Below are 27,085 nucleotides of genomic sequence, written 5' to 3' on the forward strand. Positions count from 1 at the left end.
TAAATATCTCACAAATAATTTTATTTAAACTTTAAACTGGAAGATGCCTGTATCATCACAGCAAATTTACTGGGGATCAAAAAAATAAAAAAAAAAAATAAAAAAAAAAAAAAATCGCTTTAGGAGTAACATATTTAACATCCAATCAAAATCTTAAATACAGAAAATGCAGTGTACATCTGCAGCAATTCCACACTTAGCAGTTGGGGAAGTTAAGTAGTCTCTTTCATGTCACTGTCTGGTTGGGTAGGTGGTCTTCTCTCCTTTGTTGGGTCTTGCTGAGAACCAGGATTTAGGTCTGGATAATAAAAATAAAAATTAAGTAATAGAACAAAAATACAAATAAATATGACACATGAAGCGGTATCCTACCTGGCTGTGGCTGATTTTCTAACTGTGCTTCTGGCTGCTCACACCACAGTTTGTAGTTTGGGTTATTGAGGAAGCGTTTGGTAAGACCACAACTCAGGCATCTAACGATTGTTAGTCGTTGTCCTCGGCGTTCTGTGTGAAGATTTTTTTATTTTTTTTAAAGTATTTTTCTTTTAACCTATACTCTTAAAACAGACAGACTAGTCCAGGGGTCTCCAAACTTTTCAACACGAGGGCCATATGGTAGATTTTACAAGTATTTTGGGGGGGGGGGCAAAAAAAAAAAACAGACTTGTTTCCATCATCGGTCCACCCCCCCTCCCCCAGCAGAGTATTCCCATCATCAGTGTCTCTAGCAGAGTATCCCCATCATCAGTGTCCCCAGCAGAGTATTCCTCTTGCCTTTTGTCACTGTTTGAGCCAACTTCAGCTCTCCTCCACCTCCCGATACCCGCCCGCTGCTACACATGCAGGCTGTATGGTGGAAGGAATTGTAATGTAAACAGGAGACGGGAAGCCGGGAGGTGCCAAGCTGATGGCGTAACATCATAGCAGCCAATCCCCTGGCAGCATGGGAGGTTGTGGGGAGGGGGAGCGGCTTTGTATCTAGGACCTGCCAGACACACTGCCGATAACAGCAGCTGCTTTTAAAAGCCAGCAAAAATGGCAGTGATGTGTTGGTAGAGCCTGGGTAAGTTGTAGCCCGGAGCAATCACACCCATGGGACGGATGTGGCCCCATCCGGATGTGGTCTAGTCAAAGGAAGCAAAACCACATGACAGTGCCTAGGGTTGGGTAATTTTTCTGCCAAGTTTGAGATTCAGTCATTAGGGAGTAATTTCACACAAACACATTTTATTAACCGATATAATTTAGCAAAATTTTACTTTTAATAGTTTTTATTGAGAAAAGATTTGATACCAAGCATCAGACTGTGGCTGTAGCAAAGAGCCATCAGTGTTTGGGGCTACCTACCCTGCCAATACCAAATGGGTGTTTCAGGAGCTGAAACCATAAGGCTTCATGGACATGGGCAGAAAAAAAAAAAAAGAAATGACACCGTTAGAGGAGTCTGGTGTTTTTTTGTTTTTCTTTTATTCCTCTGAATGCAGTTCTGCATTAGCCTATGTGACCAATTAATCAACTTGGGTACAACCAGCCTGATGGGTTCTCTTGCGATTATCACTAGCGGCTGCTATAGCCACTAGTGATAATTATGGTCTTCTCCATGTCCTCCACTGGGAGAAGACAATGGCTCAGCAGGAGGGATTCCCCCATCAACACTGTAAAAAATGTAAGATATGCTCATAATTCCACTATATTTCTCACTGGAAAGAACCTCTGCCTATGAATTTTATTATCACATGCTTAGTTTTAATTGTGACAAAAATTGCCTTAAAACCCATCACAAACCCAAAATTCTAATAATACATTAGTCACCTAAAAATGATTTTATTAGAAATGCATAAGCTTTCAGATTTTGCACAGCTTCACTCAAACCATTGTGATAAAGATACTGTTTGCCATCAAAACCTGTCATTGAGTTGACTTGAGTATTTTTTAGCTTACTTCTTTGACGCACAGTACACGTGATTCCGGAAAGAAGCAGGGAGCTGCATCGCTTACAAATCGTCCTTTTGACAGATGGATCCCTAAAAAAAGCAAATTCAAGAGGGAATTTTTACAAATGCTGCTGTTACTTAAAACATATAATGCCTGGAAGAGAACATCAAGCAATTACTTCTAGCCACACTTCATAGTGGCTAAAGTATAGTCTTTGAAAAGCATGGTATCGTGGTTAAAAGTCTTTGAATTTTGCTTATGAATATACATCTGTTCTGTTTATTAGATATTAATGTATATCTCTGAACTATTCCAGAGCTTTAAAGAGAACAGTTAACCATTCACAACGTTCCCTGTCCCCACAGAATCTTACAATCTAATTGGCTGCTGACATACAAACAGATCAAGTTCAGCAAAGCAGAGGACAATTAATTAAGAACATCACTTTGGGGATATCCATACCGTATTTATCGGCGTATAACATGCACTTTTTTCCCCTTAAAATCAGGGGAAAATCATGGGTGCGTGTTATACGCTGATCCCCACCGATTCTGTCGATCTCCGCCGATTGTGAGCAGAGCGATCGCCGCTGAGATACACATAGCCGAGTCACCCAGTCCCGCCATTGGACCTGTGTTATGTCCATCATAAGGGAGTGACTGTGAGCGGAGCCGAGAAGAGCAGAGTACACTCGGCTATGTGTATCTCAGCTCTGCCCAGTTCCTGCGATCTCTGCAGTGTTCGCTCCGCTAAGTCTCAGCGGCGCCAATTTTAAAATTCATTCAAGCAATGGACACTGGGGGCAAGGCTGCACTGACAAGGCTGCAATGGAAACTGATAAGGCTATATTGATGGGCATTTAAATGTAAGTTTTTTTTTCCTTAAAATTCCCTCCTAAACTTGGGGTGCGTGTTACACGCCGATAAATACCTTTTTATGCATATTGCCTTCAATAATCAAATCCAAGTCATCAGGGCTACTAACCACTTAGCTGGCATTCACAATATACATAGTTATATGTAAAATGAAGTACACACCATGGAAATTTCCGAATTTTGCATCATATTTGAATAGCCAAACATTTTTAAATATTTTCAATATTTCAAACAGTGCCTGCAAATGGGTATAATATAGCTGAATAAGGCCAAGATGATTTTTTTTTTCTTTTCCATCATTTATTCAGCAAAAATATTAACAGATACAATGGTGTACTGTAGAAAAGTACTTTCCTGGCATCAAAAGCTTGTATTGCCCCATTTAGCAAAAATGACTCCTTGTAGGCATTTTGTATAATTGCCCACTAGTCTCCCAGATTGAAGTTTTGACCATTTCTCCATGCAAAAGTCCTTCAGTTGCAATGTTCATGGGTTTACCCACATGAACTGACATTACAAAATCCCCTTACAAAATTTTCAATAGGAATGATTTTTGTGTCTTTGACTAGGGTAGTCTATAATCCTCTATTTCTTTTTTTTTTTCCCTCTTTTTGAGCCTTACCTTGGTGGGTTTCCTAGGTGTTTTGGATCATTATTCATTATCGTATTGAAAGTCCAATTTCTGTTTAAACTTACATTTTTATACAGATGGCACTACAATAAACACACTTTGATATGATCCAAAACGTAAAGCTAACTCAATGAGTTACCCAGGCTCTGAAGCAGCAAAGCAATCCCAAACCTTAACAATTCCACCACCATGCTTCACAGCTCCCGAAATAATGTCTTACGTTTGCAAACACGTCTACTGTTACAATAACAAAACTATTCTATTTTAGATTGATGGGCATCTAGCACAAAGAAATACAAAAATAAATATATAAATAAAAAACCTGTGCCAGACATTGGCTCCCACTGTCGGGCAGCTCTAATTTGTAGCTGTTGCTTGCCGAGTCGATTATGTTACAAGGGGGAGAGATTCCTTCATTTATTTTACAGCGGCTACGAAGCAGAGCTGTCAGATGGCAGGAGCCAGCTTTGGATGCATTGCTTTTGTTTTTATTTAATCAAAAACTGTGTGTTTTTATTTAATTTTTGCCACTTTTTTGGTGGATGAGTAGGGGTACAATGTACGCCTACTCATTCACATGGGGCGAGGGGGGGGGGGGGCTGGGATCTGGGGGCCATCCCTGTTAATGGGAGTTCCAGATTCTGATAAGTCCCCTGCTCGCACACAAGGTGCTTTGGGGGTGGGAGCCCCCTCTACCCTAAAGCACCTCCTTAAGTTGATGGGATGTGGCCTGGTATGGTTCAGGAAGGAATGGCCTTTCCTGGACTGCCAGGCTGCATGCTCAGATAAGGATCTGCTATGCATTATGTGAAAAAAAAAATTTCCCATCTTTTCATTTTGGCATGGGGTTCCCCTTCAAAATCCATACCTCTTAATGTTCGCACTGTAATTGCACCTGACAAACAGAAATTGCTCTGTGAATTTGCACCTAAATCGCACTCGGATGGAAAACGGATGGAATTTGCACAGCAGCAGTGCGAGCCCGAGGCAGTCCGCAGACTGTCCCGCCTTAAGTAATCATTTTTGATTAGTCGAAAAAAAAAAACTGTCACATGACACTAAAAATAGATATCGTTAACTAGTATCAGTGAGTGCGTGAGAAAAAGTATCAGTATTCGGTCTTAAAAAAACTGGTATCGGTGCAGCCCTATTAGTAACAATAACTTGTAAGAAATGTTTGCTCTATTTTACAGCTTAAATTATAATCAGGTACAGTATATGAATGAAAGGTGGGCAATAATCAAATGGACCACAGCCCTGCAATTTTTCATTTGTGCTGTTCTATTTAAAAAATTATACTAAAAAGGTCCAAGTTTTTATTTTTTTTTTTATTTTTTAATTAACAAACATGTTATACTTACCTGCTGTGTGCAATAGTTTTGCACAGAGCAGCCCCGATTCTCTTCTTGGGTCCTGGTGCTCCGGCAACCCCCCCCCCCCCCCCCACACTGAGTGCCCCCAGAGCAAGCCGTTTGCTCTGGGGGCACTTGTTCGTGCTTGGATCCAAAGCCATTTGTGTGTGTCTGAGACACACCGAGCGTGATTCGGCCCCGTCACCCACTCCCTTCTCACTGCCTGTGATTGACAGCAGAGGGAGCCAATGGCTTTTGCATCTCAGCCAGTGAGGGAGGAGAGACCCAGGAAAGCTGCTGCTCTCATGCACATTACTGGATTGGGATCGGGCACAGGTTAGTATAAGAGCGAGCTGAGGGGGAGCTGCACACTCAAGGTTTTTTTACCCTCATGCAGAGAACCACTTTAAGGGCATGCATTGTTCTCATCTTGTTCATGCTACAGTATATACCACATTCATTTACATTAGTGAAATCGAGTATAAAAAGTACCAACATAAAACTACTGTTAATTAAAACTTACTGTCTTAAGACTAATCGCTTGCTAATTGTTCTTTGTGTATGGCAATAAAAGCGGGCAAGTTCTAAGTTCTCTGGGTTTTGGGCTAAAACGCAATGTGCAGCCTAAGAAAAAAAAGAATATGATTGTAAATAAATAAAACATACAATTAAGCTAAAAATAAATAAATATGCAAAAATGTAAACCCTTTGGAGTTACATGGATCTCTACATGAGAGAAAGCTAAAATGTGGTCTTATGTTTATCTAAGTCCTAAATTGTAAAACACAGGCCTTTTATAATGTCATAACTTTATGCAACAAGACAATTTTTTTTGGAACTTCATTTAAACAGAAAAGATATACAACAAGACAATAAAATGAAAGGGTCTGCACAATACTGGACCAGTATCCCACATTGTTTGCGAGGTCACACCCATATTCCAGAATATGGGACATCAGAGGGGAATGCTGGCTGCCAGTATGTCACCTCATTCCTAATCCCCTAAGCAATATAAAGCTGGCCATGTTCTTGTTCAATTTCCTTTAGATTTACCTTTAACTACTGTAGTATTGCATACGAATTAAAAAAGGTTTAGGCTTGACCTCAAATTATATGGTTTTGATAAATCTAAAGGAAAAAAAAAAAATTGTATAATGCATGGCCAACCTAAGCAGTTAAATCTTGAGGTAGAAAAGGGACCCACTGCAAAGGTAAATGTTTTTCATTTCTGGGGTTCAGCAAGTGGACCTATGTGTACTGGTGTTAGTGTAGTGTTGCGCAACTCACGTTTAGACGTCCTCTCTCTGGACCAAAAATTCCACAAGGGGAGATTACATCACCTCCCTTGCCTGTGTATTACACTTACAGGCAGGGGAAGCATTTTCATTCATCAGAACCAATCAACAGGTCCAGGCCAGAAATCATGGGCCTGGACATGAACATTGATCGCTTCTGGAACTAATCTGACCACCGCAGGCATGGGGGGGGTTTGCGCACCTGTGCCATTCTCCCGACATATATTGGCGTGTGGCAGTCGGCAAGTGGTTAAAGAGTTGATAAACAAAGTGTATTAGGTGTTTAATTTTGCCAGTGTAAGCAGATTTTGTTTTCTTCTATTGTGACATCTGTTACAAATTGATCCAATAATGTGGCTTTTTTTTTTTTAAAAAGGAACTTATGGATAACATTTTAGAAAGGAATAATCGCAATATCTTCTATAGATGGGTATCCCATACAGTGCATTCGTATGTATCTAATTATTTTCAGGCAATTACAAGTGGGTTTTGGTCTTATATTCCGTACACACGATCCAAAACTCTAACGACAGATCGTCCAGTTATTTTTGCATGCTAGTCGCATATCAAAAATGGAGCGGTTACTAAAGGAAATGGGAAAAAAAAAAAAATTCGGAAGTGATGACATGTGCTGTAGTGTATTTCTATTGTATTTTTGGACGACAACTGTACTGGTTAAATGAAAATCGTACGATCTGGTAGTATACGAGAATATTTTTTTGTGTTTATCCGATCGGATAATATCGGATGAACTGTTCTCTCGAAAGCTCTGTACTAATGATCCAATTATTGTATGATCGCTTCAAAAGCAGTATTTTTTGTCCAATATTCAGATCGCATGTATGGCCATAACACAGTCTTTTTCATCCAGGGTGCCTTCTGGGCTGCCCTGGCAAAATGCAAAAAACTGCCTCAAAATTGCAAGCATGCTGGCAGGTGGATCTCGCCTTACACAAAGTCACGGGTTTTAATTTGTGCAGCATTACAACCTTGGGTAACCATGCAAGCCAGCTGCCGGGATTCTAACAAATGATGATGTCATAAATTGATAAGGAAGACACTGAGCACCTGAGGATGTCCTTGTTTGCCCTTCTCTGTCTGCACTGAGGTTACATTAGCTTAATGAGGGAGGAGAGAAACACTGGAATACTAGGTCAGTACCATTGTGTGTAAAGGTGTAGAAAATAAATCATCTCTAATGTTGGGTGTCTTACGTGTATCAAAGCCTCTTTGTTATGTAAAACTTTTCCTTTCTTTTACATTTTAGAATGGGGTGCCTCGAAATTGTGCCTAATTTTAAAGGATGCCTTGACTAAAAAAAAAAGTCAAAGTTTGAGAGCTGGATATAAAAATTTTCCAACAACATGATCCGATCGGACTTTGTCCGATCATTTGTAGAGAATTCCGATCATGCCACGCATGCTCAGATCAAATTCCTAGACCAAAGCTATTGGCTACTAGCCTGAAGGTAGTCCCGTCATAACTAAATAATGTCATTACAAACAAACGGATTTTCCGACAACTTTGTCCGACCGTGTGTATGCAATACCAGTTTCTGACAAAATCCGTCGGAAAAAAAATCAGACGGATTTTGTTGTCGGAATGTCTGACCGTGTGTACAAGGGCTTACACTGTGCATCAAAACACTGCCAGTTGTGTCAGCTAGGAATGCTCTCCTTCCTTCTGTGGTTACAAGAATACATTTTACATGTGATCAATACCTTAGTAATAGAATTAAAAAAATAAGACATGACTGGAGCTACTACAAAGAAAGAGATCTGCACTCCGATAATGTTGAAAAAAAAAATTGTAATTTTTGTGGCATCATCGGAGTGCAGCCCCTTTCTTCATAGTGGTGTGTATTACTTTTAATGCAGATGGGCTCCTTGGGCTTTGGCAGCCATCTGGCTGCATTGACGGAGGGCAATCAGACAGCTTGATGCGATGAGGATTCTAAAAAAAATAAAAAAAATATGTACCTGGTAAAGAAAGTTAAGCCGCTGAAAAGCCTCCTTGTCCTTAATTTGACCGGCCATGTTCTGGAATGAAACAGATAAACATGCAAATGTATATGGAAATGTTACAGTTCTATAAATTTTAACACCATACTAGATGGTGCAAGAATTGCAATACCTCTCAAAAATGTTGCAAATTAGTTGGCAAAATATTTTTAGGTCCACAGCTGGGTGACGCAACAGACCAGTATAGCCTGAATGGGCTTGGTAATCAAAATGAATTAATAAGACAGCAGCAGGAGAAGGCAATCTGCTGCCATAATTGCCAACATATATATATAAAACTTACATAGATCAAGTATTGAAACAAGCGGGCATGGACATAGCCGCTGCTCCCAATGTGACATCCTTGTGGGTTCATAGCCCTGAATGCATCCAGGATGTATTTGGGGACACGCACCAGCACCCACATGGATTTCATAATGGGAGCAGCCAGTATACACACACACACACACACACACACTAATAAAATTATATATATATATATATATATATTTATTTATTATACACACACACACACACACACACACACACACACACAGTGGAGACGGAAAGGATTCAGACCCCCTTAAATTTTTCACTCTTTGTTATATTGCAGTCATTTGCTAAAATCCTTTAAGTTATTTTTTTCCCCTCAATGACAGAAAAACACAGAATTGTTGATATTTTTGCAGATTTATTAAAAAAGAAAAAACTAAAATATCACATGGTGCTAAGTATTCAGACCCTTTGCTCGGTATTTATTAGACGCACCCTTTTGATCTAACACAGCCATGAGTCTTGTTGGGAAAGATGCACTAAGTTTTTCACACCTGGATTTGGGGATCCTCTGCCATTCCTCCTTGTAGATCCTCTCCAGTTCTGTCAGGTTGGATGGTAAACGTTGGTGGACAGCCATTTTTAGGTCTCTCCAGAGATGCTCAATTGTGTTTAAGTCAGGGCTCTGGCTGGGCCATTCAAGAACAGTCACAGAGTTGTTGTGAAGCCACTCCTTCGTTATTTTAGCTGTGTGTTTAGGGTCATTGTCTTGTTGGAAGGTAAACCTTTGGCCCAGTCTGAGGTCCTGAGCACTCTGGAGAAGGTTTTTGTCCAGAATATCCCTGTACTTGGCCGCATTCATCTTTCCCTCGATTGCAACCAGTCGTACTGTCCCTGCAGTTGAAAAACACCCCCACAACATGATGCATCTCTGGAGCTCAGCCACAGTGATCTTGGGTTCTTCTTTACCTCTCTCACCAAGGCTTTTCTCCCCCGATAGCTCAGTTTGGCTGGGCGGCCAGCTCTAGGAAGGGTTCTGGTCATCTCGAACATCTTCCAAGTAAGGATTATGGAGGACACTGTGCTCTTAGGAAACGTAAGTGCAGCAGAATTTTTTTGTAACCTTGGTCAGATCTGTGCCTTGCCACAATTCTGTCTCTGAGCTCTTCAGGCAGTTCCTTTGACCTCATGATTCTCATTTGCTCTGACATGCACTGTGAGCTGTAAGGTCTTATATAGACAGGTGTGTGGCTTTTCTAATCAAGTCCAATCAGTATAATCAAACACAGCTGGACTCACATGAAGCTTTAGAACCATCTCAAGGATCATCAGAAGAAATAGACAGCACCTGAGTTAAATATATGATTGTCACAGCAAAGGGTCTGCATACTTAGCACCATGTGATATTTCAGTTTTTCTTTTTTAACCTCCTCCCGCCCGCCCTATAGCCGAATGACGGCCTTAGAGCGGGCGGGTTCCTTCGCCTGGCCGTCGCTGGACGGCCTGGTGTTTACTTCCGCAATGCGCGCCGCCGGGGGCGCGCATCGCGGAAGTATTGTATTCGCCGTGTCTCCCGGAGACAGGCAAATACAGATCGCTGTGAACGGCCAATCAAAGCGGCCGTTCACAGCGCGATCGCAGCTGCCAATGGGAGATGATCTCATATGTAAACATATGAGATCATCTCCCATTGCCGTGTCTCTCCCTCCTCACACAGAGACAGCGTGTGAGGAGGGAGAGCGATCTGTGTGTCAGCCCCAGTGCCAGCCCCAGTGCCAGTGTCAGCCCAGTGCCATCTGCCAGTAGTGCCAGTGCCACCTGCCAGCGCCAGCCGTCAGCCCCAGTGCCGCCAGCCCCAGTGCCACCTGCCAGCGCCACCTGCCAGCCCCAGTGCCGTCCGTCAGCCCCAGTGCCGTCCGTCAGCCCCAGTGCCGTCCGTCAGCCCCAGTGCCACCTGCCAGCGCCATCCGTCAGCCCCAGTGCCGTCAGTGCCGCCAGTGCCACCTGCCAGTGCCACCTGCCAGCGCCAGTGCCATCCGTCAGCCCCAGTGCCAGTGCCGCCAGTGCCACCTGCCACCACCAGTGCCGCCAGTGCCACTTGCTAGTGCCACCTGCCAGTGCCACCTGCCAGCGCCAGTGCCACCTGCCAGCGCCACCTGCCAGCGCCATCCATCAGCCCCAGTGCCGACAGCCCCAGTGCCACCTGCCAGTGCCACCTGCCAGCACCACCTGCCAGCCCCATTTGCCAGAGCAAATAGCCAGCACCATCTGCCAGTGCCAGCCCCATCTGCCAGCCCCATCTGCCAGCCCCATCTGCCTCCAGTGCCATCTGCCTCCAGTGCCATCTGCCTCCAGTGCCATCTGCCTCCAGTGCCACGTGTCGTCAGTGCCACGTGTCGTCAGTGCCACGTGTCGTCAGTGCCACGTGTCGCCAGTGCCACGTGGGGTCAGTGCCACGTGGGGTCACTTTGTGGGCATTTCCATTGTCCTGGTGCTCCAGGGCCTTCAAAAATGTAATAGGTGGTTGAGAAATAAGATGTGTAATTTATGCTCCTAGAACGCCTGATGGTGCTATTTCAATATTGGGCCTCTGTATGTGGTCAGGCTGTGTAAAAGTCTCACACATTTGGTATCGTTATACTCAGGAGGAGTAGTAGAACGTATTTTGGGGTGTCATTTTTGCTATGTGTTGGAAATATCTTATAAATGGACAACTTTGCGTAAAAAAAATGCGTTTTCATTTTTTTTCCACATTTTCCCAAAACTTCTGGAAAAAAATGAACCATTCAAACGACTCATTATGCCTCATAGATTATACGTTGGGGTGTTAGCTTTCCAAAATGGGGTCACTTTGTGGGCATTTCCATTGTTCTGGTGCTCCAGGGCCTTCAAAAATGTAATAGGTGGTTGAGAAATGAAATGTGTAATTTATGCTCCTAGAACGCCTGATGGTGCTATTTCAATATTGGGCCTCTGTATGTGGCCAGGCTGTGTAAAAGTCTCACACCTTTGGCATCGTAATACTCAGAAGGAGTAGCAGAATGTATTTTGGGGTGTCATTTGTGGTATACACATGCCATGTGAGAGAAATAACCTATTACAATGACAATTTTGTGAGAAAAAAAATCTTCATTTTGCAAAGAATTGTGGGAAAAAGATGACAACATCAAAAACCTCACCATGCATCTTAGTAAATACCTTGGAATGTCTACTTTCCAAAAAGGGGTCATTTGGGGGGTATTTGTACTTTCCTGACTTGTTCGGGTCACAAGAAGCGAGATAGGCCACCATTACATCAGGTGTGATCAATTTTGTGCGATTCGCACCACAGCTTGTAGACTCTCTAACTTTCACAAAGACCAAATAATATCCACTAATTTGGGTTATTTTTTACCAAAGATATGTAGCAGTATAAATTGTGGCCAAAATTTATGAAAAAAAAATTATAATTTGCAAAATTTTATCACAGAAACAAAGAAATATGCGTTTTTTTTCAAAATTTTCGGTCTTTTTTCATTTATAGCGCAAAAAATAAAAACCCCAGAGGTGATCAAATACCACCAAAAGAAAGCTCTATTTGTGGGAAAAAAAGGACACAAAATTCATTTGGGTACAGTGTTGCATGACTGAGTAATTGTCATTCAAAGTGTGAGAGCACCAAAAGCTGAAAATTGGTCTGGTCAGGAAGGGTGTTTAAGTGCCCAGTAAGCAAGTGGTTAATAAAGCTGCAAAAATGTAAACAATTCTGTGTTTGTATGTCAATGTGGGGTGCTGTGTGTACATTATTTAGGAAAAAAAATGAACTTAAATGATTTTAGCAAAAGGCTGCACTATAACAAAGTGAAAAATTTAAGGAGGTCTGAATAATTTCCGTCTCCACTGTATATATACACACACAGTAAATCTGTACTTATCAAATATGCTGCAGAAATCTCCTCCCACCAAGTCTGGCTTCAACCATTTTAACTGTTGGCAGCTGAAGATGCTGCCTGTTTACTTCCTGGATTTACACATAGGCACGAGAGAGAGAGAGAGAGCGAGAGCGAGAGCGAGAGAGAGAATGGCCTAATGACCAGACAAGAAACAAAGTGGGCAGTATAAAAGGTATTTAATGGCAGAAAAAAAAAAAAAAGATTTACTATCCAAAGTTAAAACAACAAGGGCAGAAGATTTAATAGATGGAAAGTTGAAGAAAAATAAATAAAAATGACTGAAGCTCCGATAAGTAGTGGAGTACATTTACCACACCATTATGACAAAATAAATCTCATAAACCTCACCGGGATAAAATGACCTAGAGAGTATTATGAATTCAATTATGGTCACTAATAATCTAAATCTAAAGGCTTGCAATAATGAACTTATAACGTTACAATACAATTTTGCCACATAACAACTTTGGAGAATATCCCCAATGGTGGGCCCAGATTTTACCACATATAAAAATGTAAAGTGGTTGTAAAAGGTTTTTTTTTTTTTTTTAAATAACAAACATGTTATACTTACCTCCACTGTGCAGCTCGTTTTGCACAGAGTGGCCCTGAACCTGGTCTTCTGGGGTCCCTCGGCGGCTCTCTCGGCTTCCCCCCGCAAGTACTTCTCACATTCATGCAAGCTCCCTCGTATGGTGAGAAGCACTTGCGGGCGCGCTCCTGTAATACAGCCGGCAGCTATAGCCGCTCACCGTATCACTCGGCCCCCCGCCCCCGGCGCCATTGGATGTGATTGACAGCAGCATTGACATATGTCCAAATGGGCCTGCAGGCCTTTATTGGGAGAAATAAAGCCACCCTAACAATATAAATGGTGAGATGAAGACGAGTATGGTAATATAAGATGGAACAGTCTCAGATGATTGCTTTTGCTAGCTTAGTTGGGGCCCTTTCCTGTTATATACTGGTGGCAAAGAAAGCTTAAACTTGGAAATAAAATAAATGTTAACAGCAGGTTGAACTAGGATAGGTGAAATAAGGATATCCTGAGTTAAGGCTGGAGATGTCTGAAGTGACCAGCCGAATGTTTGTGTGAGGTGACTGGCAGAATGTGGGTCTGAGGTGCCTGGAAGGAAAATTGATTAACGTGACCGGCCGAATGTTGGTCTGAGGTGGCTGGCAGGAGACTTGATTCTATTGACCTGCTGAATGTTTGTTTGATACAGTGCCTTGAAAAGGTATTCACATCCCGTGAAATTTTCCAAATTTTTTCATGTTACAATCAAAATCTTAACATTTATTTTATTGGGATTTTATTTGATAGACCAACACAAAGCGGCACATATTTGTGAAATGATAAATGGTTTTCAACATTTTTTACAAATAAATGTGAAAAGTGTGGCGTGCATTTGTATTCAGCTCCCTTTACTCTGATACCTCTAACTAGAATGTAGTGGAACCAGTTGCCTTCAGAAGTCACCTAATTCAGGGCTCGACAAACCCCAGGCACCAGGTCGTCAATGCGACCAGAAATCGCAACCTGGTGCCTAAGCTGCCACCAGCCCACTCACTATCGATGCCCCAGACATGCAGCAGCATTAACACTGACTGCCGTCCTCCTCCCTCCTCCACACTCAGCAGTGCCGCGCTAGGTGTGTGAAACTGACAAGCAATGGAGAGAGGAGGATCTGTCAGCCTGATGTCGGGGTGGGCAGGACCCGGCCGGGGTGGGGGCGGGACCCAGCAGCTATCAAACACCAGCCAATGGGACCTGGGTGGGCCGCTACGTGTATGTGGCCCGCCCCTTTTCTTAAGCAGCCCAATCGTTGGCTGGTGTTTGATAGCTGCTGAGTCCCGCCCACCCCGGCCGGGTCCCGCCCACCCCGACATCAGGCTGAAATCTGACATATCTGCCTCACTGTTACTTGTCAGTTTCACACCCCGGCAGGGTCCCACCCATTCCGACATTAAGCTCAATTCTAACAGCTACTCTGTTACATTTCAGTAACAGAGTGCTCCGTGTGAAACCTGCCACTGCCAATCAGTGCCACCTGCCAGTGTCACCTGCCACCAATCAGTGCCACCTGCTAGTGCCAACCAGTGCCACCTCCAATCAATACCACCTGCAACCAACCAGTGCCACCTGCCACCGCCAATCAGTGCCAACCAGTGCCACCGCCAATCAATACCACCTGCCACCAAGTGTCACCGCCAATCAGTGCCACCTGCCAGTGCCACCTGCCACCGCCAGTCAGTGCCACCGCCAATTAGTGCCACCTGCCACCGCCAATTAGTGCCACCTGCCAGTGCCACCACCAATCAGTGCCACCTGCCAACGGCAACCAGTGTCATCTGCCACCGCCAATCAGTGCCACCACAACTCAGTGCCACCTGCTAGTGCCAACCAGTGCCACCGCCAATCAATACCACCTGCCACCACCTAGTGCCAATCAGTGCCACCTTCCAGTGCCACCGTCAGTCAGTGCCATCTGCCAGTGCCGAGTGTCACCACCAATCAGTGCCACCTACCAGTGCCATCTGCCACTGCCAATCAGTGCCACCTGCCACCACCTACCAGTGCCATCTGCCAATCAGTGCCACCTGCCAGTGCCACCGCCAATCAGTGCCAACAAGTGCCACCTGCCAACACCAACCAGTGCCACCGCCAATCAGTGCTATCTGCCAGTGACAACTAGTGCCACCGCCAACCAGGGCCACCTGCCAATCACCAACCAGTGCCACCTGCCATCACCAACCAGTGCCACCTGCCATCACCAACCAGTGCCACCTGCCGATTCCAAACCAGTGCCACACCAGTGCCACCTGCCATCACCAACCAGTGCCACCTGCCGATTCCAAACCAGTGCCACACCAGTGCCACCTGCCGGTGCCATCTGGCAGTTCCACGTGCCTTCCAGTGGCAACCAGTGCCACCCAGTTCCATCTGTTGCCAGCCTTACTCTTTCTGGTCAGCCCATACCCCTGATATAACAGCGTTTCAATGGAGTTATTGACTGGTTGCTCCATTGTGAGGGATAGGGGGTGAAAATGAGTGGCCTTACCCCGGGAGCTGAAAAAAAAAACTGGCTCCTAACTTTTTTAACTGGCTCCTAAATTCAAAGCAAATTTGTCAACCCCTGACCTAATTAGTAAATAGAGTCCACCTGTGTGTAATTTAATCTCAGTATAAATATAGCTGTTCTGTGAAGCCTTCGTAGGTTTGTTAGAGAACCTTAGTAAACAAACAGCATCATGAAGGACAAGGAACACCCCAGACAGGTCAGGGATAAAGTTGTAGAGAAGTTTAAAGCAGGGTAAGGTTATAAAAAAAATATCCCCAGCTTTGAACATCTCACAGAGCACTGTTCTATCCATCATCCGAAAACGGAAAGAGTATTGTAAAACTGCAAACCTACCACGACATGGCCATCCATGTAAACTGCAGAGATCCACAGCTGGGAGAATCTTTCTGTTAGGAAATTCCCTTGTGATCAGTAAAAAAAAACATCAGGTGTTCTGAGAAGCAGGAAAATTTATTTCTGATGTGGCCCACAACAGGGAGACATGCTTACAGGACGAAAGCTGAAGAAAAAGTCTCAACAAAAGAAAGTGTTCCGCCCTCACATATCCCACAAGAATAACATCTCCGTGCTTCTATTGGCTGAGGAAAACATAAATTAAGTTGTCATGGTACGAACTAGTACCTTTATTCAATGAGCTTATGTTTTCCTGTACATTCTTAGGCTATCATATTTAGTTAAATCTAATCATCCTACTTACTATGGAGTTAATTAGGACAAAACAATACAATGAGTTATACAATAATGTGCTCAGAAGTAAGCTTTTTAACAAATCAGTCTCAGGATTATTGTTTTTCTAATAGTCACACAATAAACATTTAAAACTTTTCTAACATTCCCTCCTCTTTGTGTGACTATTTTATCTCCACACATTTCGATGAAAGTCCCTGTGTTATACACTTTCGGACTGTATGTCATTAAGTTGAGCTTCAATGTCCACATAGGTCTCCTCGGAGGTAGAGAGGGTTTGATACATTGTTCCTGAGACTGCAATGAGTTTTTGTGAAAGTCCTTGAATACAGGGAATGCAGCAGCATCCGCAAGTGACCAAAACGGCCAAAGCCACAGCGATTGAGATCAAACATGATGTGATAAATCCAGTCCATTTACCGAACCATCCTTCAAGCCAAGTTGTGAATGGATCATTAATACCTGAGTTTTCCGCCAATTCATTCGATAGCGCAGTCAGTCCTTCCAAGGCTCTGGTCACTGTCCCTCCAGGAGCTGTATTGTAGGGATAAATGTACAACACATGCTACCAAACATTTTGCATACCCTCCTCTTTCAGCTAAGACCATATCTAAAGCCATTCGGTTCTGCCAGGCCATTAGAGATGTGGGGGCTAACTGTTCTGCTAGGCCCTTCACAGCATCCCTAGTATAGTTTACAAATCGTTGTTGGTTATAATATATATAATTAATCCAGTCAACATTTTTATTTATAGTCACCCACCAGAGAAGAGACTCAAACCCAGCTGTCACCTGATTCCTGGCTTTAAACTCGTCCGGCACCCCGCGAGGAACCCCAATCTCATCTATGTAGATCTGAGAGTCAAATGACCCCAAGGGAGAGGTGTCCCTACGATACTGTCGGTGACTCTTAGTCCACGGGTATTCTGACAGGATTCTCAGGGGCATAGCCAGCTGGACCATAGCGCAATCCCCTTGGGCATTGGCCGGTAGTCTAGCTCGCAGTTTCTTATCCCCAAACATCCACCAGACATCAGCTCTCTGAATGTCATGTTCAACCCAGTCACCGTTGTCCGTGTTAATCCTCTCCACACAGTAGTCATCAGGTAATGACCCAAGATCCACCGCGCTACGGTTCCCTGGGAGTGCAAAACAAGTAAAGTTGCCCGGATAAGTGGTAACCGCTGGAGGTATCTGAGGTCTCTGTACTGGGGGGAAACAACAAACTCAATGTGTGACAAGTAGAATTTATTTCAGGTTTATAGCTCTTATTATACAATTGCAACATACATTTTAAACCTTCTGGTTCTGTATTGTGATCTAGAGGAAAAGGAACTGTTGCTAAATGTGGTCTGGCTCCGGCACAAACTAAACAGTTTTCCTTTTTCAGAGTTCTAACCGTGTACCTCAACCATTCTAACCACTAATTTTTTTCTTGGTAGCCCGTCTCCAAAGCTATGGCATCTTCTATTGTTAGGTTAGTGAATCTTATAGTTATACTCAGAACTTCTATTTTAGTATGGCCTTCTTCTTTCCCTTCTGAGTCTACTTTTTCCTGTTGTTTAATTTTATTAGGAGGTAATACCTCAAGGAAAAATGTTCCTGAGGGGTCAGTTCCTGACACCCATGCTCCCATGGAATACAACCGCTGATCTTCCTTCCTCGGCTCCGTTAATGTTATTAATAGTTGGTTACAGTTCTTACTATTTGTGCAGGGGGAGTTGGCCGCTTTTGTGATTATGAGTCTCTCCTTTATACCACTCTTTTTAGCCCCTGGTTGATTATACCCCCAATCTTGATGCGCTGTAGTCCACGGGGCCTGATCCCATGCTTGACATCCTGCCTTATTCCAGAGCCAGCAGATATATTTATTTGCCCATAGAAGTCCTCTAGCCCCAGTTGTATCCCCACAATCTGCAATCTGACAGAAGTCTACCAGTATAGTGCTAGTTATTCCCTCTATAAAGGTTAGATTTAATGCTTTTCCTGTTCTTTCCCAATCCAAAAGTTCCTCTACTCTTCCATAGCGCCTACCCCCTCTTATGGATGCCTCTCCTAGAGTCACCAGTAACCCAAGGATAATTACTGTCCCTTTCATTCTAACCAGCTACAGAGTTCCAGTGGATAGGATAGGGGAGTTGGAAGGGGAGGGAGACTTCACCGGTTTGAGACAAGTCCCACCTTGTGTGAGACCTCCCTTTGTAGCCGGACTTTCTGGACCTCTTGTAGCCAACTGGCCCTACTCTGCCTGTAAAACGTTTTTACAATGGGACTGGTGAATCCAGGTAGACCTCTCTGCAATCCTTATCACAGTAGGGGTAGTTAAAAGGACTTTGAAAGGACCATCCCACCTTGGGGAGTACCACTGCTTTTTTCTTATTACTTTTTATTGAGACCCAATCTCCCACATGCACCTTTTTCATCTTCTTTTGGGGGTGTGATATACATACTGGTCACAGCTACTAGTAAGCAATACATCCAATTATTTTTACCTATTTCTTCCATAACTTCTCTCAGTTTGCTTTTTAGAATGCCATTATGTCTTTCTACCAATCCAGCTGATTGGGGATGATAGGCACAATGGTATTTCCCTTTAATTCTCATCACTTCTATCAAATGTTGTATATTTTTTAATTACAAAATGGGGTCCATTATCACTGTAAATCCTTTCAGGGATTCCAAATCTAGGAATAATATCTCTTAGTAATGCTTTGGCTACAGTCTGTGCATCTGCACTTCCTGTCGGGAATATCTCCTCCCATTTGGTCAGGGTGCCTGGGTACCAAACAATATTTCTTCCTTTCACATTTGTCTAATTCAATAAAATCCATGCAAATGTGTTGGAATGGATATTGTGGTGTAGGGAACTTCCCTTTCTGTGGTCTTATACCTCCCTGAGCATTGTGTCTTGCACATATAAGACATTGAGAGCAAAAAGTTTTTTTTTTTTTTTTTTTTATAATTTGTGAATCCATAGGCTGTACATACTTTATTTAACATCTCAGTCATCCCCCTGTTTGACACATGCGTTACTCCATGTGTCAATACTGCTGCATACCCAAATAAAGATTTTGGTAATACCGGTTTCCCTTCAGGTGATGTGTAAATATCATCAATTATTGTGCAACCCTTTGTTTTCCAATATTGTTTTCCCCAGGGGGGGCATTTTGCTGCATATCAGTAAGGACTGTATGATCTATCACTATGATTTCTCGTCATTATTTTATGTGCAGCTTCATCTGCCCTTTTATTTTCCTTTGAGATGGGGTCCGTATATTTTGTGTGTGCTTGACATTTACAGATTGCAAGCTTTTTTGGTAACTGTATTGCATCTAGGAGTTCTAAAATGAAGTCCGTATGTGAAATTGGTTTACCACTGGAGGTGACCATCCCCCTGTTTTTCCATTGTTGTGCAAAAACATGCACTGTTGAAAAGGCATATTGACTGTCAGTGTATATGGTTACAGATTTTCCTTCTGACAGTATACATGCTCTTGTCAGTGCTACAAGTTCTGCAACTTGTGCTGAATAATGTTTTGGTAGTGGCCCTGCTTCCAAAATCTCATCCTGTGTCACTACTGCATATCCTGTTGCATTTGTGCCATCTGCATTTTTCTTACTAGAACCATCAACAAAAAGTATCATGTCAGGGTTAGATAATGGTACATCTTTCAGATCACTTCGTAGCAGTACCTTTTCAGCGATGGCAACAGTGCAGTCATGTTTATACCCGTCAGTAGGAAGTAGTAGTAGCGTGGATGGGTTTAATGTAGTACACCTCTGTATTGTTAAGTGAGGTTGTGTCAAAAGTATTGTCATACAGGAAAGGTGTCGTGCTGGGCTCAAATGTGATATTCTTTTGCTGTAACAGGATAACAAACACTGCATGTGGTACCTTTTCAGTTAGTAAAGTTGAATAAAGACACCAGTCCATCCGGTTCAGCCTGAGTGAGTGTCTAGCCTCTACCCCTGTACACCCACATCGTTCTCCACCCCCAAGGATCCAACGTCCCCATTCATATACCAGGGCCAAACCGGGACAGAAGCCAATCAACCCACCTGCATGTCTCCGGAGTGCGGGAGGAAACCAGAGCACCCGGAGGAAATCCACGCAGGCACAGGGAGTACATGCAAACGCCAGGCAGGCAGCGTCATGATTGGGATTCGAACCAGTGACCCCCTTCACTGCTAGGCGAGAGTGCTAACCACTACACCGCTGATGCTACCAGTGCTTGTACACAGGGTGGAAGTACTCTCGTTGCACTGTTTATTTCTGTAGAGTAATCCTTCCTCTATGAGACCCCTCTGGTTCTGCCTCAGCAGTGTACTCTTCTGCATCCTCCTCCCTTTCATCACCTTGCATAAGAACCTTTACTTTCACATTCTTTTTTGCTTTCGCTTTCAAATACTTCTCAGAATGCTTAGCATATTGTAAAACATCTAAAACTGATGCAGTTCGGTAAGTAACCATGTTTTTAACAATGTAATCCTTATGATCCTGTTTCAATCCATTTAAAAAAGCAATCTTTAGCTGTTGCTAATATGCACTATTCACATCTTCAGCTTCGGGGAGCCCGGAGAACACTCTAAAAATCTCTCGTAATTTATTTAGGTAGTCACTGACACTTTCTTTGTCTTCTTGTACTGTCATATTTATTTATTTTTTTTGCCAATCAGTCCGTTATACCCATCTAAGCTGGCATCTGTTCAGTAGGGCAGTCAACCTGTTTCCTAAGTCTGGGCTTTCTGGAAGCAATGGATCCCCCCAGTCCATGTGCATTTGCTGGGGCGCAGGGGTCCCAATCCCCCTTTACCGAAGCCCAATCTGACCCTAATACTCTCCTCAGGGCTCTCTCTACTTCCACCCCATTCAATTTATAACTGTTCCGTAATCCCTCTATGTTTTCAATGAATTCAGCTGGACCTAATTTTGGATGTTTTATGTGTTCTGTAGCCTTTTGTATATCACTGTCAGTCCATGGTCGAAAAACAGTCATAGTCAAGGGATATGGCTGGCCCAGTGCATCATTCTGTCCTCCCCTTGGGTTTGGGACCTCTATCAAGGGGTATTCCTCACCGTCCTCCACACCATACCTAATAGGAGGTTTACTTAGTCTCTTGGCTCCTGCTGGGGCACCTAGTACATGAGTTATGGCGTCAGTTAATGTTTCAAGGATCGATCTGTTCATCTCCAAGACTGAACTACTGTCTGGAGAGATTGAGGAAGTGGAATTGTGGTTTTGTTCAGAGGCGGTTCCTTTGACAGGGGTGGATGTCACAGGGAAGGTGTTACTCTGGGCAGTTACTTGCACCTGAGGGGGAGGACCATCATAGGGAGGTGGTCTCTGGGTACAGCAGATGAGATCATCCTCTTTGTCCACTAGGGGCAATTGGGCTTGGCATTTTTCCTTTGTCCTTCTACCCTAATTTTAGCATGCTGAAGCCAATAGCTGCCATTTTTAACCTATACTTTTTTTGAACTTTGCCTTTTGACTTTATAAATGTACCCAAATATAAACAGCATTGCATCATTAACACTCCACAGTTGAAAGTCTATGAATTCTAAAAATAACTCCAATCCAATATAAATATTTACTTAGACTATTTTTCAAACTCTTTTTCCCACCAAAAGTCCTAATATTTTCACAGATGCACAAATTAACCTCTGTCAGGCAATCTGCATTTTCTTGTTTCTGAGAAACAGCTTCTTGACCTTCATAGCAATGAAAATATCCTCAGCCTTTTTTTTTTCATTTCTTTTCACATTCATCAAGCCACCTGATAATTCTACAACATTCTATTTACTCCAAAATGCCATCTACCTTCTTTTTCTTTTATGCTAAGTTTCAATATATACAATATAACCCTTCTGTATTGTCATAGCTAATCAAGGGTTAACTTTTACAACGTCTTGCAGGATCAGGAAAAATTCTTCCATGAGGGGAGGGGGAGGGGGAGAGAGTTCAGTGAATTTGCCTTCTTATCTGCTGAGAAATACCAGCACAAAAACCATGTCAATACAAGAGAAAAAAAAACATCAACAAAGATAAAGTAAACACACACAGAAGAAAATTAGCCTTGCGATCTTTGTAGATCACTTAACTAAACAGCGCTTAAAATAGTCATCAATCAACCTCTGACATTCGGTATACCTCAAATCTTTTTGTTATCTGTCCGGACAGCGGGCGACGTAATTTTTTACCTTAGACAACGTCCCCAAGTGTCTCTGTCTACGAGCACTGGATCATCTAGGTATTATACGATCAATACCAATGTCGGCAATTACAACACATTAAACCAGAAGCAAGAGAAAGAGAAGAAAAGACTCTTAGAAAGAATTAAGAATAATTTAAATTATCTTACCTCTCAAACACCTGGACTGGATCACACAAGGTTCGGAAACAGACAGTGGAATTCAGATCTATGGCCCCGCCCCTTTTTCACCAAATAACATTGATTGGGGGGACTTATAATCGGTCGGTGAGCTTCAAAGTCCAATACTCACCGAAGTGTTGTCGGGCCGTCTGATCTGAAAACCAGCGTGTTGCTCCCGGCTCGAAAGACCAAAAATGTTAGGAAATTCCCTTGTGATCAGTAAAAAAAAACATCAGGTGTTCTGAGAAGCAGGAAAATGTATTTCTGATGTGGCCCACAACAGGGAGACATGCTTACAGGACGAAAGCTGAAGAAAAAGTCTCAACAAAAGAAAGTGTTCCGCCCTCACATATCCCACAAGAATAACATCTCCGTGCTTCTATTGGCTGAGGAAAACATAAATTAAGTTGTCATGGTACGAACTAGTACCTTTATTCAATGAGCTTATGTTTTCCTGTACATTCTTAGGCTATCATATTTAGTTAAATCTAATCATCCTACTTACTATGGAGTTAATTAGGACAAAACAATACAATGAGTTATACAATAATGTGCTCAGAAGTAAGCTTTTTAACAAATCAGTCTCAGGATTATTGTTTTTCTAATAGTCACACAATAAACATTTAAAACTTTTCTAACACTTTCCACAGGACAGCTATTAGTCGTGCACTCAACAAATCTGGCCTTTATGGAAGAGTGGCAAGAAGAAAGCCATTGTTGAAAGGAAGCCACAAACAGTCCAGTTTGCGAGAAGCCATGTGGGGAACACAGCAAACATGCGGAAGAAGGTGCTCTGGTCAGATGAGACCAAAATTTAACATTTTAGCCTAAAAGCAAAACACTATGTGTGGTAGAAAGCTAACACTGCACGTGACCCTGAACACACCATCTCCACTGGGAAACATAGTGGTGGCAGCATCATGTTGTGGGGATGCTTTTCTTAAGCAGGGAAAGGAAAGCTGTTCAGAATAGATGGGAAGATGGCTGGAGCCAAATACAGGTAAATCTTAGAAGACAACCTGTTAGAGTCTGCAAAAGACTTGAGACTGGGGCAGAGAATCCCCTTCCAGCAGGACAACGACCCGAAACATACAGCCAGAACTACAATGAAATGGTTTAGATCAAAGCTTATTCATGTGATAGAATGGCCCAGTCAAAGTCCAGACCTAAATCCAATTGAGAATCTGTGGCAAGACTTTAAAATTGCTGTTCACAGATGCTCTCAATCCAATCTGATAGAGCTTGAGCTAGTTTGCAAAGCAGAATGGGCAAAAATGTCACTCTCTAAATGTGCAAAGCTGGTAGAGACATCCTCAAAAAGACTTACGCTGTACTTGCAGCGAAAGGTGGTTCTAAAAAGCATTGACTCGGGGGGGCTAAGTACAAATGTATGCAGCACTTCTACATACCGGTATTTATTTGTTAAAAAATAATTTAAATTTAAAAAAACATTTATAGTTTTCCTTTCACTTTACAATTATGTGGCACTTTGTGTTGGTCTATCACATAAAATCCCAATAAAATACACTTACGTTTTTAGTTGTAATATGACAAAATGTGAAAGGAAAATTTCAAGGGGTATGAACACTTTTTCAAGGCACTGTATGGCTGGCAGTATGTTGGTTTGAGGCGTCTGGGGGGGTTGGAGACTTCACTAAAATGCCTGGCTAAATGTTTGTCTGAGGTGGCCAGCTAAAGCATTGCCTGAGGCGACTGGCAGAATGCAGGTCTGAGGATTCCACGTTCCTATGATCTGGTGTCGGCCAATTAGGTGCGGTGACATGGAAAGTCCACAAAGTTTAAGTTAAAAGGGGGAGGTGCAGCAGAATACTCAATCAAGGCAGGAGTAGGGAGGAGATTGGCTAATACACAGACTACAGAAATTACAGGGGAAAGGGAGAAATGCAGAGGTGCTGAGGGGAGAGCAGGATGACGGAGGCACATAAACTGACCATGCTATCGTGGATCAGCAGCCAAGATCTGGTCAGATTACAGAGTGGAACACAGGAACAGGCAGGATCAACCAGGTATTGTACAACATGGAAAGGGACAATTAAGATACTGCAAAAACACTATGCTGTATAGTACAGGAACGTTTATTTTTTTTTGTGTAACGGATGACATTTGGGATCAAATGTCATACGCATTGTAAATCTAGTTTTTGGTCTCAGAACAATAAAGGTTCTGAGGGTTAATTATGTAGGGAGGCCTTAACACCAGTCTGGCCAGACTATGTTTGAAAGTTCTGCCTGGTCATGTGAACGGTGAGGTGCACATGACAGGCCAGAAACAGGTTTGGTTGGATGTTTGGGTATCAGCCTTCCCTGAGCCAATCAGTGGGAGTGCCAGGGCTCACTGAGGAGTCTGGAAAGGCGTACTTAAGCGGATGTGGGTTACGTGTTAGGGGGTTCTGAGGTGTACGTGAGACCCGTGTGGTCTGGTCTGTGTTCCAGGACTGGGGTAGCCCTGTGAGGGTCCCGGTCACAGGGTGTTTGACACCCCGCAACATGTTCCTGTCAGTGGCTTCTGACAGACCCGTCTGGTCTGGGGTAAGGATCCGTCTGTTCCCAAGTCTCGGAACCGGCTGGTCCGAGTCGCAGTAACTGAGGGAGGATTCAGTGACCGGGTGTGCTCTCAGCTTGGAGGGACACCACATCCTGAGAAGTGCCTGGTTACTGAGTTGGGAAGGACTTTGACGAGTCCACACTTTTCCAGTACCATTGAGGAAGCAGGAAACGTCCCAGGTACGGAGGAAAAGGCTCCTGTTCACCCTTAGTTGATTGTTCAAGTTTGAGTCAACATACTGACTGCCATTATCTCTGGCTAGAGATCTGTTCAGCCTTGAAGTGCCCAGCTGCGAGTGGCTACTCTCTGGGTGAAAATAGAGACTTTGCTAGACCTGCAGTTCAAGGTGCTTGAGTTTTTCAACCGTACCCTCTGTTCCCTAAGAGACTGTTATTTAAAAGTTCTACTGCAAAATAAACCTTTTTAAAAGAACTTCATCTGTGTCAGTGTTCAAGTCGTTGGGTATCAACCCTGGGAACCCCTAGACGAGGAGGAGCAGGCCAGAAGAAGGTAACTGGTAGGCCCATGAAGTCAAGACCGCCCTGCAACGGGTTATGGCCGCTACATTTTTGTTTATGGTTACAACCACTTTAAACCATAAAGGAAATTAAGCTTCAGAGGGATTACTAAACTAGCAGTTCCTACAAGGCTGTGTTACAGTAATCAAAAGGCAAACTAATATAAATCCAATTTTGCATTCCAAATTGCGGGCGAAATGGCTGCGATTCAGAACGCCAAACTGTGAATGTCAGAAGATCAGCCTGTACAAATTCACTACGGTGCCGAGAATAGAGAGCAACTGAGCATGTGCAGAGCAGGGTGAGACAGAGTATTACTGGATTTACACAGTATTGTCATTTATTTTGATTACATAGCTTTACCTGCAAACAAGGCCAGCCTGAAGTTATTCAGGACTTCATTTTCTGACTAAAGTTCCACTTTAATAAACAAAAAGCTATTACAATGTGAACACCCACCTAGGGACTCTCCAACCGGCTACAATCCCATGTAAAACCACTTACTTGTTCCTTGCAGCATGTATGATCACAGATGGCTACACTGGAGCACAGAGAGACTTGCCAGGCTGGGACTAAGAGAGCAGGTACAGCGATACCGCACAGAGGGTGTTTGGTCTCCTCCAAAATGGTGGCTCTCCTTCACTCCTGTACTGTATACTGGAGACAGTTTAACACAGCTTAGTTCTAGAAAGAAGTATGGCAATGGAAGCGTCACTTCCGTTCCAAGATTTGTCGGGTCGCCTGATCTGACTGAACACCCTTCCTCTAGGATGTGAGGTCACTTCCTGTGGTGCAGCAGCCATCTTGACTTTCCGTACGAAGAGACATTGCTAGACGTTCCGACATTTGCAGTTCCTTGTTGCGCTGTCAGTGTTGGCGGTGCACAGAGGGGCTGGAAGTCAGGCTGTGCTGAGCGGAGACAGTGCCTGCAAGGTCAGGAGCGGCCGCGGTGCCGCCATTGTGGGAGGATGTCCAATGAAGAGAGCTACCTGGCCATCCTGCGCTACCTGACCAACGAGCGGGAGCCCTATGCTCCGGGCACCGAAGGGAATGTCAAGCGCAAGATCCGGAAGGCAGCCGCCTGCTATGTAGTGAGAGATGGCACCTTGTTCTATCAACGTCGGCACCGGGACAAGGAGCGCTTCACCGAGCTGGAGGTGGTACTGCAGGCCGACCGCAGGAAGGGGCTCATAGAGGAGGCGCACATCGGGGAGGGGGGGCTGCACCTCACCCGGCTCCAAACATGGCACCTCCTGTCCAAGCGCTACTGGTGGAGAGGTGAGCCAATGTCAACTTCCGGGGACACCACATCTCCTTCCTGCACTCCCTGATCACACACCGGGGACATCCATACATCTCCTCCCTGCACTCTCTGATCGCACACCTGGGACATCAATACGTCTCCTTCCTGTACTCTCTGATCGCACACCGGGGACATCCATACGTCTCCTCCCTGCACTCTCTGATCGCACACCTGGGACATCAATACGTCTCCTTCCTGTACTCTCTGATCGCACACCAGGGACATCCATACGTCTCCTCCCTGCACTCTCTGATCGCACACC

General features: G+C 43.7%; 2 protein-coding genes across 2 annotated transcripts in view; one reads left to right on the forward strand and one right to left on the reverse strand.

The window, feature by feature from the left end:
- RPP21 (ribonuclease P subunit p21) lies at window positions 1-26,174 on the reverse strand. The gene is made up of 6 exons (XM_077482476.1): window positions 26,025-26,174; window positions 8,068-8,127; window positions 5,317-5,417; window positions 1,942-2,024; window positions 373-504; window positions 1-298 (listed from the first exon to the last, which is right to left on the reverse strand). The coding sequence occupies exons 2-6, from the start codon at window positions 8,122-8,124 to the stop codon at window positions 213-215; spliced, it is 459 nt and encodes a 152-aa protein (XP_077338602.1). The 5' UTR covers window positions 8,125-8,127; window positions 26,025-26,174; the 3' UTR covers window positions 1-212.
- Window positions 26,175-26,488: 314 nt separating this feature from the next.
- The window catches only part of ZBTB11 (zinc finger and BTB domain containing 11), a 38,278-nt gene continuing 37,681 nt past the window's right edge, over window positions 26,489-27,085 (forward strand). The window contains exon 1 of the mRNA XM_077482475.1: window positions 26,489-26,798. Coding sequence (XP_077338601.1) covers window positions 26,489-26,798 — 310 coding nt within the window. The remainder of the gene's footprint in view (window positions 26,799-27,085) is intronic.

The sequence above is a fragment of the Lithobates pipiens genome, unplaced genomic scaffold, assembly GCF_037356315.1.
Source record: "Lithobates pipiens isolate NorthernLeopardFrog02 unplaced genomic scaffold, aLitPip1_a1.2 Scaffold_16, whole genome shotgun sequence".
In the NCBI taxonomy this organism is placed as follows: Eukaryota; Metazoa; Chordata; class Amphibia; order Anura; family Ranidae; genus Lithobates; species Lithobates pipiens.

Excerpts from the sequence above, each read along its gene's own strand:
- RPP21 (XM_077482476.1), bottom strand. The coding sequence starts at position 8,124 with ATGGCCGGTCAAATTAAGGACAAGGAGGCTTTTCAGCGGCTTAACTTT. Across the intron at positions 2,025-5,316 it reads AAGCGATTAGTCTTAAGACA|GGATCCATCTGTCAAAAGGA; the intron begins GTAAGTTTTAAT and ends TGCTTTTTTTAG. Across the intron at positions 505-1,941 it reads GTGTACTGTGCGTCAAAGAA|AACGCCGAGGACAACGACTA; the intron begins GTAAGCTAAAAA and ends ATCTTCACACAG.